The sequence below is a fragment of the Centruroides sculpturatus genome, unplaced genomic scaffold (genome assembly GCF_000671375.1).
Source record: "Centruroides sculpturatus isolate CEXI.00-Female unplaced genomic scaffold, Cexi_2.0 scaffold2167, whole genome shotgun sequence".
NCBI lineage: Eukaryota > Metazoa > Arthropoda > Arachnida > Scorpiones > Buthidae > Centruroides > Centruroides sculpturatus.
Window position 1 is genome coordinate 40,606 of NW_019386363.1, and position 15,441 is coordinate 56,046.

The window sequence follows — 15,441 nt, forward strand, 5'->3', positions numbered from 1 at the left end:
AAAAGCTTCATTGGTCAGTTTCAGGTAGTAATAGGTAGCATAAATGAAAGACACTACCAAATGTGACATCAAAACACCAAACATGTTCTGAAAGAGCGTTGCTGTAGAGAGCATTCGGCAAAAAATACTCAACAGTTCCGAACTGTCGAGTTTGCTAAATGCAGCCATTGTATTGATAAGCTACATTATTTTATTGTACTTTTATATAATCTATTTTGTTTGTTAAAAACACATAGCAAATTACTTTAAAAAGACTTTAGATTGGTATTATATCAAAGATTTTTCAAGCAGAATTTTTATTTTACACATGATGATTTGGACTGATTTGTTTAAATAAAAAAATTGGGAAAATCCTCATATTACATAAAATTATATACAATCTATTTGCCATCTATTTTACTTACCCATCAGTTTTTTCACCTTTCGCTAACTTTTCAGCGCATGAAAAAGCACCTTTGTGTAACCAACAATAAGTATCTACCGCAACTGTACAACCACTAAAATTTTTAATATTAACTTCTTTTTTCGCTTTTTTCAGAAACGGCAATAATCCTTGTATACCCATTCTGTTGTCAATTTCCAAATTCCCGCGATTTCTCACTATCTATCAAACTTTCCCGGAATTTTCCCTGAACCGAATAAATAATTTACGTAAAATTCTTACGCATCCTTACATATACCTTATTAAACCTTAATACTATTAAGTTTAAATAATAATATGAAATACTGGTATAAATTAATAAATTAAATACAAAATTAATTGACGAAGATAAAATTTACTTTAATAATTTCCCTTTTTTAAATCAATTTATAAAAATAAATTTCTTACGTATTAATTTTGTATTCCTAACAAAAAAAAATAATTTATCTTATAGAATAAACTTTTCATATTTCTAATTAAAAATATTTATTTAATTTATATTTCTATAATAACAAAAAATATTTCTCGTTTCCAAAGGGATATTTCCTGGACAACGGTATCGATGTAGAAAACGACAGTAAAGCCATCTTTTGATATCATTTAGAACTATAATGGCGAATCTCCGTGTTAATATATTTGCATCAAATCGAATTCTATATACAGTAATATGAGTAAAAATAATTTTTAACTATTTTTAGTCTGTAGCAGAATATTAACGATATTGACGCAAACGTTATATATATAATAACATTTTAAAAAATTAATATTAATATTTATAATACGATAAGTTTATGAGTGAGGTGTAGCATCACGTTAAAGGGACTTTAAATGGTTTAAAACTTAGCAAATGTTTACAATCTGATTCTATGGTATCCTCTGTAATTACGAATTTTAAACTATATCCATCGATATCTTCGTAATGTATAATCAGGGATTCAATAACGAGAATGGACAAAGTTCAGATTCAAGTTCAAATACATCCACTAGTTACGTGAAAATTGGTATTGATGGCACAGAACCATTTACGAATGATGATTCCAGTCGCAACGCAATGCATGTAAGTGGTTCAACGATTAAAGAACGATCAGAATATAATTTAGGTTTGAAAGATGTGGATGATTTTGCATTTGTACCATCTACAGATACCTCAGGTAAGGATATTTTTATGTGAAATTGAAACAATTTTTATTCTGTACATTTCACAAGCTTCAGATTATTTGAAATTATAATGAGTCATACTGTTACTAATACAAACAATAGAAATATTAATTATGCATTTGAAACATTTAAAAGTTATTCATTTCAACTTTAAAATATTTAAAACTATATATTAATACATATATTTTTGAATAAAAATAACATATACCAGTATATGTAAATTCAATTTACATGGTTGTTTAAATCTCAGCTCTCTAATTAAATAAATGCTTTAAAATTTATTATAGACGTATGTGCAGTTTAATTATTATTAACGACTGTTTATAAGACTGTTTTATGACAAAAAAAATTAATAAATAAGCAAAATTTTCAAATATTTTGTATCAACTGGATAGATTATAATAAAAAAACCACACCTTTAAAAAATCCAGCAATGAAATTTAATAAATAAATAAAAATCAATCGAAAATGTTTATTTATTAAATTTCATTGCTGGATTTTTAAAGGTGTTTTTTTATTTATTAAAATTTTCAAAGTAGGATGAAAAAATAATGATAATCTATTGCAGGGATGTCCAACCCACGGCCCATTTAATATTTTTATGTGGCCCACTACACCCTAAATTTTTTACATACATTTTTCATTTACTGTATTTTGGTAAAGTATGTTATAAAAATTATTGTTTCACTGGATACACTTTGTTATCGTAATGACATAATTAATGCTTGAAAACTGTACTATCCCACATGCATAACATACTGTTGTGAGCAATTCTTTTCGTGCATGAAAAACATCAAAACTGCTGAAAGAAATAAGTTGAGTGATTCCTATTTAACTAAGATTCTTAGAATTCAGACTAGTACCATAAAAGCAGATATTGACAATATTATACAAAAATCACATTGAATTTATTTTTATTTTGTGTGAGTATAATTTTTTTTTTTCGCTGTCAATAATTCAGTATTTTTGTAATTATATATATTTGTTATTAAAATTTGATATTCACATTTTGAACTTTTTAAAAGTGTATATTTATATAAAGTATTTTTGTGGCCTACTGAATATATTAAAATTTCTAATTTGGCACATTAGGAAAAAAGGTTGGACAATCCTGATCTGTTGAATTAAGATTAATAAAAAATACTTTAAATGCATGAAAAATACAATAAAATTTGGACAATAGATTGATTAAAAGAATCATTTTGCAAATGACATAAAAATGATAAGAAGAAAATAAAATTGGTGACAGGTAGATTTGAAGAAAAAATTTGGAATAGTTTGGAAACAGAAGTACCAGTACCTTAGAAAAATTTACTAAATGCATGAAATGAGTCATTATTGAGGATAGTAAAGCAGAATTCAAAAGTAAATTTACTAAAAGTAGCTTCTGAGATGGAAATGTTTTTTGGGAATTTTTAAATTCAGAAACAATATTAAAAAACAACAAAAAAGTGAAGAATAACTAGAAATAAACTATTGGAAGTCTTAATAAGATGACAAAATTACAAACCTTTGTTCCTAAATTTTTAGGAGTTTTAAATTTCTTTTATAAGTATTAGCTATTGTTTATAACAATAATACTTTTATCAAAAATTCAAAACTCCTAAAAATATATATGTTATGGACTAAGTGATTATTATAGGCATTATTCATGTTGCCTGTTTTTCATTATGAATAATGAAAAACAAAATTGGACACTGTAATAAATTTCAGGATTTTTATCACAATTTTTTAGATTGATCGGTCACTATGAATACTGCTATCACTTGGTCGGGCAAAGTGATGATAATACCTCGAGGAGTGATCATCTGACTTACGGTAGCCAATCGGCACTCGTTGCTGATTTGCACATGCAAATTGCATATAGTATCAAATTTAAAAAATTTATGCGATCAGTAGTTAATATTGTATGAGAGTTTAATTTTACTTTTGCCTCTTAAAATATTGTTTTCTTCAATTAGTAATTAAAATTCACTGTGTTTAGTGTTATTACTCGTTTTTTCGTTAATTCGAGTGCTTTCGATGAATATATATTTCCGTCGTCTTCAGGCGAATAAAATGTTTTAATCGAACATGAACGTTCGATAGAAGAACACATAAATTTAAAATTAAATAATTTTCCATACGATTCCGCAACGGTTTGAATTACGTGCGATGTTACGAATATGATGTAATATTCGTAACATCGCACGTAATTCAAACCGTTGCGGAATCGTATGGAAAATTATTTAATTTTAAATTTATGTGTTCTTCTATCGAACGTTCATGTTCGATTAAAACATTTTATTCGCCTGAAGACGACGGAAATATATATTCATCGAAAGCACTCGAATTAACGAAAAAACGAGTAATAACACTAAACACAGTGAATTTTAATTACTAATTGAAGAAAACAATATTTTAAGAGGCAAAAGTAAAATTAAACTCTCATACAATATTAACTACTGATCGCATAAATTTTTTAAATTTGATACTATATGCAATTTGCATGTGCAAATCAGCAACGAGTGCCGATTGGCTACCGTAAGTCAGATGATCACTCCTCGAGGTATTATCATCACTTTGCCCGACCAAGTGATAGCAGTATTCATAGTGACCGATCAATCTAAAAAATTGTGATAAAAATCCTGAAATTTATTACAGTGTCCAATTTTGTTTTTCATTATTCATAATGAAAAACAGGCAACATGAATAATGCCTATAATAATCACTTAGTCCATAACATATATATTTTTAGGAGTTTTGAATTTTTGATAAAAGTATTATTGTTATAAACAATAGCTAATACTTATAAAAGAAATTTAAAACTCCTAAAAATTTAGGAACAAAGGTTTGTAATTTTGTCATCTTATTAAGACTTCCAATAGTTTATTTCTAGTTATTCTTCACTTTTTTGTTGTTTTTTAATATTGTTTCTGAATTTAAAAATTCCCAAAAAACATTTCCATCTCAGAAGCTACTTTTAGTAAATTTACTTTTGAATTCTGCTTTACTATCCTCAATAATGACTCATTTCATGCATTTAGTAAATTTTTCTAAGGTACTGGTACTTCTGTTTCCAAACTATTCCAAATTTTTTCTTCAAATCTACCTGTCACCAATTTTATTTTCTTCTTATCATTTTTATGTCATTTGCAAAATGATTCTTTTAATCAATCTATTGTCCAAATTTTATTGTATTTTTCATGCATTTAAAGTATTTTTTATTAATCTTAATTCAACAGATCAGGATTGTCCAACCTTTTTTCCTAATGTGCCAAATTAGAAATTTTAATATATTCAGTAGGCCACAAAAATACTTTATATAAATATACACTTTTAAAAAGTTCAAAATGTGAATATCAAATTTTAATAACAAATATATATAATTACAAAAATACTGAATTATTGACAGCGAAAAAAAAAAATTATACTCACACAAAATAAAAATAAATTCAATGTGATTTTTGTATAATATTGTCAATATCTGCTTTTATGGTACTAGTCTGAATTCTAAGAATCTTAGTTAAATAGGAATCACTCAACTTATTTCTTTCAGCAGTTTTGATGTTTTTCATGCACGAAAAGAATTGCTCACAACAGTATGTTATGCATGTGGGATAGTACAGTTTTCAAGCATTAATTATGTCATTACGATAACAAAGTGTATCCAGTGAAACAATAATTTTTATAACATACTTTACCAAAATACAGTAAATGAAAAATGTATGTAAAAAATTTAGGGTGTAGTGGGCCACATAAAAATATTAAATGGGCCGTGGGTTGGACATCCCTGCAATAGATTATCATTATTTTTTCATCCTACTTTGAAAATTTTAATAAATAAAAAAACACCTTTAAAAATCCAGCAATGAAATTTAATAAATAAACATTTTCGATTGATTTTTATTTATTTATTAAATTTCATTGCTGGATTTTTTAAAGGTGTGGTTTTTTTATTATAATCTATCCAGTTGATACAAAATATTTGAAAATTTTGCTTATTTATTAATTTTTTTTGTCATAAAACAGTCTTATAAACAGTCGTTAATAATAATTAAACTGCACATACGTCTATAATAAATTTTAAAGCATTTATTTAATTAGAGAGCTGAGATTTAAACAACCATGTAAATTGAATTTACATATACTGGTATATGTTATTTTTATTCAAAAATATATGTATTAATATATAGTTTTAAATATTTTAAAGTTGAAATGAATAACTTTTAAATGTTTCAAATGCATAATTAATATTTCTATTGTTTGTATTAGTAACAGTATGACTCATTATAATTTCAAATAATCTGAAGCTTGTGAAATGTACAGAATAAAAATTGTTTCAATTTCACATAAAAATATCCTTACCTGAGGTATCTGTAGATGGTACAAATGCAAAATCATCCACATCTTTCAAACCTAAATTATATTCTGATCGTTCTTTAATCGTTGAACCACTTACATGCATTGCGTTGCGACTGGAATCATCATTCGTAAATGGTTCTGTGCCATCAATACCAATTTTCACGTAACTAGTGGATGTATTTGAACTTGAATCTGAACTTTGTCCATTCTCGTTATTGAATCCCTGATTATACATTACGAAGATATCGATGGATATAGTTTAAAATTCGTAATTACAGAGGATACCATAGAATCAGATTGTAAACATTTGCTAAGTTTTAAACCATTTAAAGTCCCTTTAACGTGATGCTACACCTCACTCATAAACTTATCGTATTATAAATATTAATATTAATTTTTTAAAATGTTATTATATATATAACGTTTGCGTCAATATCGTTAATATTCTGCTACAGACTAAAAATAGTTAAAAATTATTTTTACTCATATTACTGTATATAGAATTCGATTTGATGCAAATATATTAACACGGAGATTCGCCATTATAGTTCTAAATGATATCAAAAGATGGCTTTACTGTCGTTTTCTACATCGATACCGTTGTCCAGGAAATATCCCTTTGGAAACGAGAAATATTTTTTGTTATTATAGAAATATAAATTAAATAAATATTTTTAATTAGAAATATGAAAAGTTTATTCTATAAGATAAATTATTTTTTTTTGTTAGGAATACAAAATTAATACGTAAGAAATTTATTTTTATAAATTGATTTAAAAAAGGGAAATTATTAAAGTAAATTTTATCTTCGTCAATTAATTTTGTATTTAATTTATTAATTTATACCAGTATTTCATATTATTATTTAAACTTAATAGTATTAAGGTTTAATAAGGTATATGTAAGGATGCGTAAGAATTTTACGTAAATTATTTATTCGGTTCAGGGAAAATTCCGGGAAAGTTTGATAGATAGTGAGAAATCGCGGGAATTTGGAAATTGACAACAGAATGGGTATACAAGGATTATTGCCGTTTCTGAAAAAAGCGAAAAAAGAAGTTAATATTAAAAATTTTAGTGGTTGTACAGTTGCGGTAGATACTTATTGTTGGTTACACAAAGGTGCTTTTTCATGCGCTGAAAAGTTAGCGAAAGGTGAAAAAACTGATGGGTAAGTAAAATAGATGGCAAATAGATTGTATATAATTTTATGTAATATGAGGATTTTCCCAATTTTTTTATTTAAACAAATCAGTCCAAATCATCATGTGTAAAATAAAAATTCTGCTTGAAAAATCTTTGATATAATACCAATCTAAAGTCTTTTTAAAGTAATTTGCTATGTGTTTTTAACAAACAAAATAGATTATATAAAAGTACAATAAAATAATGTAGCTTATCAATACAATGGCTGCATTTAGCAAACTCGACAGTTCGGAACTGTTGAGTATTTTTTGCCGAATGCTCTCTACAGCAACGCTCTTTCAGAACATGTTTGGTGTTTTGATGTCACATTTGGTAGTGTCTTTCATTTATGCTACCTATTACTACCTGAAACTGACCAATGAAGCTTTTTGTTCCAATGCATACATCACTTGTTGTTCGGTAGATCCAGATTGCTACGTAACGGCTACAGATTTTCTCAGTTACAACTGTTGAGTCTGCTGAATGCAGCCAATGACATCAAGTGTAAATATACAAAATACAGTGAAACCTGCTAATGTGACCACCAAAGAGACAAGCTCAAAGTGGTCCCCTTATGCAGAAAGAGGGATTACAGTGTGGAGCAGAACTATACTCCAGTGTAATTTTTTTAAAAATATTTTGAATTATTTAGAATAGATAAAAAGATATGTAAAATTTTGTCCATCAACATCATCTAATGACACATACCAAATATCATCCTATCGATTAATCCATCAAGTTATGCAAGAACAATCATTTCACAGTGGCAGGGATCGCACTTCATTTATTAATGTGGCAATAAAAATATAATACTGATGGTAGCAAGTGATGATGAAAAGCCTAGTTTGCTTATTTTGACATTCAGTTTGAAATTAAATCAAAAAGCATCCTCTCCTTATTGCTAACAAGAAGAGGGCCATACGTTTGACTCTCTGATTTGAACGAAGCCTGGTGAGCATGTAGCCTTAAACACAAAAGCTCCTTGTCCAAATAATAGGACCCACTTCTCAATTGTTTCTGAAAAATATAAGCTAAACAATGAATTTTCAGAGGCCTAAGTCTGAAAGTTTAGCAGTGATAGCCAAGTGGATAAGACCACGGGCACTGGTGCTAGATGGCGTAGATCAGACATAAAACTGGCACACAAACTGGAAATATATACTAAAGCAACCACTTCACACCTAAGCGATAATTCCAGCAAATGAACAACAAAAAAATTTTAATGTTCAAACGTTTTCGGCCGTCTTTCAGATGCCCTCGTCAGGAAAAATTGCATGGAATAGAAAAACAGTTCTATCTTTTTCACAGTTTTCAAACATAGCTGTGTTCTAATTTTTAACATTTAAACAATGTTGAATACAAAGATCATTATGTATTACAACATATAATTAAAATATTTATAAATAAAGTTTTAAATAAATACAATAATAATATATATGGTGTTAATATATAAAATAATATATATGGTGGTAATAATATAGTCATTGTTAAAAGTTAGCCTGATGTTTTAATGTATAAACAATGTGCGATAGGGAAAAATTGTTTCCTTTACATCGCCTAAAGCTAACTTTATGCTAAAAAATCATAGTTATGCTTTGTGGCTTTGTAAATAATACTTCCAGGATTGTGGAATTGAAATATAGTTGGAGTTAATGTAACCTCCCTTCATGCCCACTATATAAATTTCAATAGCCTCCAACGAACGTAAGTCATGTTGGTCAAACACCCTGTGTAAAAGCGTAGCTTCATCCCAACAAGGAGAAATTCCGGGTTCAGTAGCATACTGGGCTAGTGCAGTATTATACTTCCCCTTGGACACATCATACTTGTGGTCTTGTATTCTAGTCTTTAGAGATTGATACATTGACCTGATGTATGTTATATGCCTATTGAAACGATTATCTTGCAATGGAATGCGGTACACTCCTGATGCTTTCTTGTCCTCAGACTTGTCTTTTGCATTAGATAAGATTCGAAAAATTTGTTTTGTTCTGTTGGAGGGATGGTTCGTAAGCTATATCCACCCGCTTGCATTCTGCATCATTAAGCCTCGTGTCGGTGGTAGTTATCGTAGATAGCTGATTGGCAGTGAGCCTGTTTATTAAGGATTGGTGGTACCCGTGTGCAGATGCTATAGACTTGATGCATTTCAGTTCCATGTGTGTATTGGAAATGTCCGAGCAATGGGAGAAAGCCCTAGCAACTAGAGCCCGGAAAGCCGCTACCTTAAAAGGCCAAGGGTCTGCTGAGTTAGCAGGTATAAAGAGGGAAATGTATGTGGGTTTGCGGTAAATAGATGTGGTTATATTTTTATTCGCCATACTAATCTTGATATCCAAGTAGCTAACCTCTGTGCGACTTTCCTGATCTAATTCTAGTGTTAGGCCGTAGGTGTTGTTGTTAAAAACTTTTAACACCTCTCCTATATCAGGTTTGGTTTTCCATATAATCAAAATATCATCTACAAATAACGCGTATAGCTAAGGATATTGTGTTGTAAGCTTACTAAGACTCTTTCCTCTAATTTACATAAGACGNTTACATACTGCATTGCAGTGTTGTACTGATTTGCATATTACAAAGGAAGTTATTATTAATATTAACAACAGCATAACTCTTATAGATAATTACAATCGACATTAATGTATATTGCGTATATTATAATATTTTCATCCAATTCTCATTTATTTTTACACTTAAATTTTTATTTGATACAGTTTTCAGATTACAGATTTATTTGATACAGTTTTTGGCTGTTAAGATTGAGATACTTTCTTTAAATTTTCTATTATACATATTTTTCTCTTTGTATAGGATTTTAACATTATTTTTATCTATATTACAGTCATTTATTAAACAATGGTCATGAAAATTAAACAATCGGTCAATCATTTATAATAGATAAATATCGATAAATCGTGATTAAAATAATTGCATTAATCAATATTTTTATAATGCAGATTAATCACCGAGATTGATTATGTTCCTTTCATAATTAAACTACGATTATGACATATCATGACATTTTGTGTATGAAGCATAACAGATACACCCATATCGTGTGCTATCATAACATGATTATGAGTGCATCTGTATGTTTATACACAAAGTGTCATATGCTCAATGTACTTTTTCACATATATATTTTTACAATGTACAGCTCAATGTAATGTTTTGCAATAATATTAATTTAAAAACATCTTTGCAATTTTATTCTTTTTGTTATTGGATTTGTTTATAAACAAAAACATGCATAGATTGTGAATTTTCATTTATTATTCTAAGTTGCACAAAATGAAATGAAAAAACTACTACTATGACAATTTACACATACACAACATGAATGTTCATTGCATACATGATTTTTACAGTTATTGCTAGTTTGACATTATCTTTATTTAAGGAGATAGAATGTAATTGTTTTGTTTGATAGTTCTATAGAAGTGTTATCAATTTACATTTTCCAGGTTATTCTTCTAAATTAGTTTTTATTACTGCTGCTTTGTTCACCACTGTTTTTCATTTTTCAATATGAAATCCTACTAGTGCTTCTGCATCTTTTTGTTAATTAAAAAAAATCTTTTACAATATGTGAGGTTAAGTGGATTTTGTATGGTAATATCACATAGTGTGTATATGGGTGTTTTTTCTTTTTTGTGTGTTGTGTTTAGGCCTACTGCACTAACGATTAGAATATATTCAATATTGAATCAAACCAATTAATCGATATCTTGATTATAGAATACAAAATTATTGATTAATCAAAAAATCAATTATTAGAAAAAAATTACCATTGTTATATCTATGAACATATTAAATTTCATGTGAACACAAGTAGCATGTCTTCTTAAATTTCTGATGGTTTTGCTTCATATTAATGATTGTTATATTAGATAAATTATAGCATTTCTCTATTATTATGTTTACATAATAATAGAGAAATGTAATATACTTCATATATAATAATGAATATAATTTATAAAATATAGTCATGTGTTTAATATAAATCTTATATTTTATATTATTTATAAGTAAACTTTTCTACAATATTAGAGAATGTATAAATATAAAAATGCTAATACATTAAAACTTATGCTTACTATGTACTTACAACATCCAACTTAAATATTTATTTAAATAAATTCAGATACTATTGTCATTACAAAAAATGCAAAATTGGTATTTTAAAATTAAATTTTGGTTGATGACATAAGATGTGATATTGTACATAAAGAATTATTATAGAGAAATCCAAAAACTTTAAAACAAGACAAAATATTGTAAATTTATCTATAAAACTTTACAGTCATTAAGATTTGAATTTATTTTAAATATATATTCTTATTTGGTTATTTTTTTTAGATTATAATAATCATTTTTATTATAATCTGAATAAATGATGATATAAAGTTCACTGCAAAATAAAATTTTGTATTAAAACAATTGTTTTATAATTGTTATCAGTTATTTAGGAAAGCAAAAAATATTAAATATTCAAAACATGTAAAACATTTTGATAAATATATATGTTGTATATAATTTAATTTTTAATATTCACATTTACTTTTTTAAGTACAGGTAACCCTTGTATAACACGGCACTTCTATAGCACAGATTCACTCTAACACAATTCAAGAATTGGGAACATCCCCCGTATAACACAGTGCTTTTATAGCACAGGTTCACTCTAACACGGTTCGGGAATTGGGTAAAACCCTCGTACAACATAAAATGTAATAAAGGGTGCGTTCTTTTATACCTCAGCGTAACTCCACGCGAACATTCTAATTGTTTTCGTGGCTACTTTGAATGCTCTTTCAACAAATAATCCGTTTAATGGTTAAATTTACAAATGGGACCCTTCTTTTGCCTCTAAAAGCTCATTTTAGAATTATAGATTTTTCCACATGACACTATCGATAGTGTGGGCACTGCCATCTTTCTTTCACTGTCATTCCTAAATGCTTACAAGCAGCAGCGCACTCCCATTGCAGAGTGACCACTATTAACCACACACAGAATGAACCCAAAAACTGTTACCAGTTGATGATGCTTATGCTGAGATCATCATATAAAATGAATAATCCTCTGGTAAAATATTTACTTAAATAATAAATATGTATTTTACCTATGGAAAAAAAATGAATAATAAATCCGATTTAAATAAGGATTTAACAACATGTTTTTTAATTTTTGGAACCTAACCCCCTTTTTGCACTAGTTCTTTGTTTTGTATAACACAGATTCGCATAACACAGCAATTTTCTGGAATGTAACTCCCGTGTTATACGGGGGTACCTGTATATTCATAACTTTATATATTATGTTTTTTCTCTCTCTGAATTTGATGATCTGAAGAAATTCAAAAAATATTTAATAGTAGAGAAATTTGAAATTTATGTAATAGAATTAATGTTTTCAAAGTCTGTAACTTAATCTTCATATTTCAACATTTTTGGAGTTTGAATTAGAGCAGTGTTTCTCAACTGGGGCGATATCGCCCTCATGTGGGCGTTTTTCCATGTTGAGGGGGTGATTAGTAACAATATATATTTTTGGGGGCAAAAAACAATTTTCTGGGCGATATAGTAAAACATTATATTAAGAATACTTAGATATTTTATTCGTTATAGCTTACAATAATTAAACAAATAACATTATACTAGTCACTAATCTATTCAATGCAGTATGAATTTGGCATTAGCCGTGGCCCTTGGCATTGGAATCTTGAAGTGAAGGGGACAATACTACGTAATGGTTTTATTGAAGGAGCGATACTATGTTGAAGGGGGTGATGATTCGTTAGAGGTTGAGAAACACTGAATTAGAGCAACCTGACTTGAAACAACAATTAAATATAATTTAAGATGATGCTTTTAAATAGTTTAAAATTTAGCTTTTCATTTTAAAACATAAATTGTCAATTAATGACTTTTACTGTAACTACTCACAAATAATTTAAGATCACTCAAATAAAATACAAAACCAAGAATCTATAAAAAAAATCCTTATTTAAATTTTCCTTTATTAGTATGTGGGAATATTATTGATAGGAATGCACTAAATAGGAGTTTTTGGACAAATACTAAATAATCATTTGGATGTTATTGTTGCCAAATACCAAATATTCCTGTTTTTCTGACTACTGAATACCAAATATATAGCCTAATATCAACTGTTTTTATTTAGAACTGCCTGAAACAGAAGGCTTAGACTCTCAGCATTAGAATAAGGTGACCAGATGTCCCACTTTTGGTGGGACAGTCCTGATTTTTGACAATTTGTCCTGCATCCCGCAGCATTTTAAAAAAGGCCCAAGTTTTGGAAAAATTAAGTTTTTGTCAATTATGTGTCATAAACATGTCTTATGTTTAAAATTTGTAAAGTTTATTTTGTATCACACGTATCAATACCAAGGTGTGTGTAAGCATCGGAAATAAAGAATGCTGTGCTGACAAAATTCTTTGAGTTTGTGGCAAAGACCAACAGAAAATGGTTTGGGGCATGCAACAGAGCAGCGCGTGTTCACAGGCTGTCCAAACAAGTGAACATTTTGTTTTTTGCATGTTACATGGTGCAGAGCTCTCGTCTGTCGCCACCGTAGAAAGCTAGTGACTAGCAAGAGTAAGCACATTGGTTTGCATTGTTCTATTGCTAGCAGTTGGGCTGGGGCTCATTTTGGTTTTGACAGTATTATATAATAAAAAATTACAATAATAAAGTGACACTCAGGGCAAATTCAGAGGAAAAGTAATACAAGTTAGTATTGTTATTATTTAGAAAGAAATAAGAAGGATTAAAATAATTGTAAAATATAGTATAATCTGTAATAGTGTAAGTCAGTTAGAAGAACAAGGTGCAATAAATCATTTTATGATTTATTGCACCTTGTTCTTCTAACAGATTTCATGAATCACGTCAAAAAGTTCTATAGTAACAACTTAGATTATTTAGAAGAGTGGACAGTACATTACAATGATATTGAACATTTTCATTGGGTTATATTAAAACAAGAACTTAATTGGAAAGATGTGTAAAAATCATTCGATCACATTTTCCAGATAGTAATATTTCCAAAAATGATCTTTTTAATGAAGTATCATCATTAAAAAAACTATTCATTTGGAGCTAGAACTATTTAAGATTTTTAATATTTTTGTCTTAGTCATTATTAAAAAAATATATTGATAAGGAAAAGATTAAATCTTGGGCATCATCAAAAATCTCAACAGAGAACAAATGGTTAGACATATTTTATCATTTTGAAACAAATTATGTTCCATACAATAATGCATTAAAAATTGTGGAATACACGCTGTCCTTACCATAAACTAATGCCTCAACTGAATGCATTTTTTTTCTACCTTAAATAAAGTGTGGGCATCTGATAAATCACAATTAAATGTTGAGACTTTGAAAGCCATATTATATGTGAAATATAATTTAACAAATTCTTGTGAAAAATTTCATAACATTTTAAATGATAGCAATTTACTAAAAAAATTCAATCAACTGAGAAATATGCAAAATAATAGAGTTTTTAAAGATTTGTAATAGTATATATATTTATTATATTTGTAAATTTTACATATGTTAAAATTTAAAAAAATATAATACAATACAATTTTTGTGTTCTTTGGTGATAAAATTTTGTTGCTCTAGAACAATTTTTTTCAACAAGACAACCCCTCCCTTGTCAATTTTGTCCTGCTTCAACAATGTTAAAATCTGGTCACCTTACATTAGAATAAAGTGGAGAGCAGCATTTTCTATTTAATAATAAAGATTGTATACATTTTTAACATTAAAAAGTTATTATTATGTAATGAAAAGTAAAAAATTAAATTTTGTCATTGAGGCCTGTCAGTTTTTGGCAGCTCCACAAAATGTAATGTTTAGTGAATGTACAGTAAGTTCAGCAAAGCTGGAAGTATTTATGACAACCAAGAAAATTTGCTTACTTCCTGTGAATGCAGAAGCATTAATGTTTCATCATTACAATTTATCACACTTGAATTGTGATTATTTAGTAATTTATTGATTATTTATTATAGTTATGTGTGTTTCAGAAAGGAATAAATAATAATATTTTTAACTATCTGAGATTTTAAATGTGGTGTTAGAAGGATGATTGTGAAGACCGTGTTTCTTCTACATGTAAATTTTAAATGCATTTATTGTGTATGTTTATTTTTAATAATTTGTTATATAGTGATGTCCTAAATGATTTTGGATATTATATAGGAGGTGCTTGCAGATGAATCAAAAAAGAACTTAAGAACACTAGTATGATTAAATTAAAAACAGGAAAACTGTAATACAGTAGAGCGTCT

The 15,441-nt window shown here is 28.0% G+C and overlaps 1 protein-coding gene and 1 pseudogene across 1 annotated transcript in view; one reads left to right on the forward strand and one right to left on the reverse strand.

The window, feature by feature from the left end:
* LOC111614683 (exonuclease 1-like) overlaps positions 1-637 on the reverse strand; it is a gene marked incomplete at its 3' end in the record, with an annotated part of 38,513 nt that extends 37,876 nt beyond the window's left edge. The window contains exon 1 of the mRNA XM_023356049.1: positions 405-637. Within this exon, the coding sequence (XP_023211817.1) occupies positions 405-565 (161 nt within the window). The remainder of the gene's footprint in view (positions 1-404) is intronic.
* Positions 638-6,933: 6,296 nt separating this feature from the next.
* On the forward strand, positions 6,934-14,599 carry LOC111614684 (annotated as a pseudogene).
* Positions 14,600-15,441: the final 842 nt, after the last annotated feature.